Source organism: Salvelinus namaycush, chromosome 17 (assembly GCF_016432855.1).
Source record: "Salvelinus namaycush isolate Seneca chromosome 17, SaNama_1.0, whole genome shotgun sequence".
Taxonomy (NCBI): Eukaryota; Metazoa; Chordata; class Actinopteri; order Salmoniformes; family Salmonidae; genus Salvelinus; species Salvelinus namaycush.
In genome coordinates, this window is record NC_052323.1 from 11,074,337 (window position 1) to 11,077,001 (window position 2,665).

At 42.4% G+C, this 2,665-nt stretch overlaps 1 protein-coding gene across 1 annotated transcript in view; it reads left to right on the forward strand.

Moving 5' to 3' along the window:
* The first annotated feature begins 2,619 nt into the window (after positions 1 to 2,619).
* The window catches only part of LOC120061894 (P2X purinoceptor 3-like), a 12,280-nt gene continuing 12,234 nt past the window's right edge, over positions 2,620 to 2,665 (forward strand). Inside the window, exon 1 of the mRNA XM_039011671.1 lies at positions 2,620 to 2,665. This exon is cut by the window's right edge and continues 85 nt beyond it. Coding sequence (XP_038867599.1) covers positions 2,620 to 2,665 — 46 coding nt within the window.

Sequence of the window (2,665 nt, forward strand, 5' to 3'; positions counted from 1 at the left end):
TATATTTTGACACTTTTTTGGCTACTACATGATTCCATATGTGTTATTTCACAGTTGTGATGTCCTCACTATTATTCTACAATGTAGAAAATAGTAAAAATAAAGAAAAACCCTTGAATGAGTAGGTGTTCTAAAACTTTTGACCGGTAGTGTATATACACAGTATAAATATATATTATGTCCCCCCCATTTCTAAAACCAAAGTTGCGCCCCTGATACAATGTGCTATACTCCGTGAACAGAATACTTAACACTGAGTTTTGTATTCACTGATGACATTTGTATTTCAAGTTTTGTAAAAGGTGGTTCAAGATACGTAAGTCAGGGACTTAGCCCCCCAAAAAAGGATCAGAAGTTCTGTAATTTGATCCTTGCCGTTCTGCTATTGATACGTTTTAACACAGATCAAAAGATTGCTTCTCTTAATTGAGTTTGTTATAGAAAGTGTGGCATTAGTGGCTGTACTGAGAGAGATAATAGATATTACAGGAAGGTCTACAATCTTGTTCGGTTCATGTGCCACATAGATGAACATTTCCAGATGTATAATTTATTCAACGTTACTATAACGTTATTATGTGGTCATCATAGTGGGAGGTAATAGTCTTCGCCTTCAGAATTAGAGAAGAGAGAGCCAGACCGTTCAGACGGCTGACTGAGCATGAGTGTGGGGTCAGAAGGTGAACACACTTATCGGAACCTGGATGCAGAAAGTTGTTCAAACAAAGAGAGGAACCTTTAGTGCTTTTCCTACTGCTTACATATGCATTGATCCAGTTTAACCAAGCAGGGGTCGTTTGTTTCAGAGTGAATTCTAATGTTAGTTGATAGCAGGGCAGGGTAGAGACAGTGGTTGTAGAGTGGGGTCAGAATAGGAAGGGTGGTTATTAAAAGGGGCTGGGTGGGGTGGGTAAGGTGAGGGGAGTGGTTTTTAAAAGCGAGGGGTACCAGGATGATAGCGTGTGGTTCCGACCCAGAGGGATTCCCCTTGGTAGGTAAGACAGCGTGTCCTCTCCAAATTACCAAGTTCATCAGAGATCCCGAAAATGACTGCTACTCCTCCTTGCCTCAGGTCACCATAATTCCAACTTTTGTGTGCGTATATATCTATAATTTCACTAATGTGAAGACACACTTTTGTGTCCGTGCGTGTACGTGCATGTTTATCTGTCTACGCTGAGTCATTTCCTGTATGATGATCACTTGTGGTTTTCCCTTTCACAAAAATGTCATTAATGAGAGAGACCTCAGTTAATCCTATGTCGTCGCTCTCTATTTCTGTCTCTGTCTCGCTCTCTCTCTCCCTCTGTCTCTCTCTCTCTCGCTCTCTTTCTGTCTCTCTCTCTCTGTCTCTCTCTCTGTCTCTCTCTCTCTCTCTCTTTCTGTCTCTCTCTCTCTCTCTCTCTCTCTCTCTCTCTCTTTCTGTCTCTCTCTCTCTGTCTCTCTCTCTCTCTCTCTTTCTGTCTCTCTCTCTGTCTCTCTGTCTCTGTCTCTCTCTCTTTCTGTCTCTCTTTTTCTGTCTCTCTCTCTCTCTCTTGCTGTTGCTCTCTCTGTCTCCCTCTCTGTCTTTCTCATATCACGAGCACACCCCTTACTAAGTCTCTGCTTTTTCATGTATGTCTGGGATGTACTGTATATAGATTTCACAGAACCATGCCATTTCCTGAAACATGATAACATTGCCTTGGCATGTGCACTCAGAGCTCATATAATCGTATTGTTAATGTATTAATTGTGTTTGTTACTTGCATTGTACTACTGTAATTGGCCACAGACATAATGGAACCACTTAAGAAATGAAGACATGACATCTTCCAGCTCGGTCTCTAGATATTATACACATGTACACAACACACACACAGGCACACGTGCCGCAAACACACTTACAACTGTTGAAATTATTACATTAGCACACTTTGTGTGTGTGCCACTAAGCGGGATTATAATAGCCATTATCATTACACCCTTAATAATATGAGGGACCTAGTTTGTATTGATCTCTCAAATGCGTCTTACTGTGTGTTTACCGCTCTGCGGAGTACTGTTCACATGTTGTGAGGTTCCGTTGAATGTGAACGTGTGAAGCCTTTTGAGAATGTGTAGGTCGAAGGCGATTTGAGGTAAGCGTTTTGTGTTCACATGTAGTGAGACACTTGTGTCAGAAGTAAGAGGAGAGAAGTGTTTTGATGGGAAAGGGAGGGACTCAAGGGGCGGTCGGGAGATGGGGATTTGTGGTGAGGAGAGAGAGAGGACATGATGGAGGAACAGAGAGATAAAGAGGCTTTTGATTTCTGCTTCCTTTTTTTTCATTTGTAGGAGAAAAGGGGAGGTCCAACATGATTACCCAATGAACCAGAGAGAGAGAGAGAGTTGGTGAAAAAGAGAGAGGGACAGGGTGTTACAGAAAGAGGTACTAAGAGGGTGAAAAGCAGAAAGATAGGCGACACGCAGAGGTCATTTTTGTGAGACGTCTTCTCAGCAGCATTGTGTGGCAACTGATGCAATATTTACACACTTGTTGGGCTCTCACTCACACACCTGGAGAAACTCTGATGCAAAATACACGTGTAGCTGTTTCGCACGTAGACACACGCACGCACACACAACCCATCTCTCAGGATGTCTATGCTATGGGGCTTTATTACGGACTTCTTCACCTACGAGA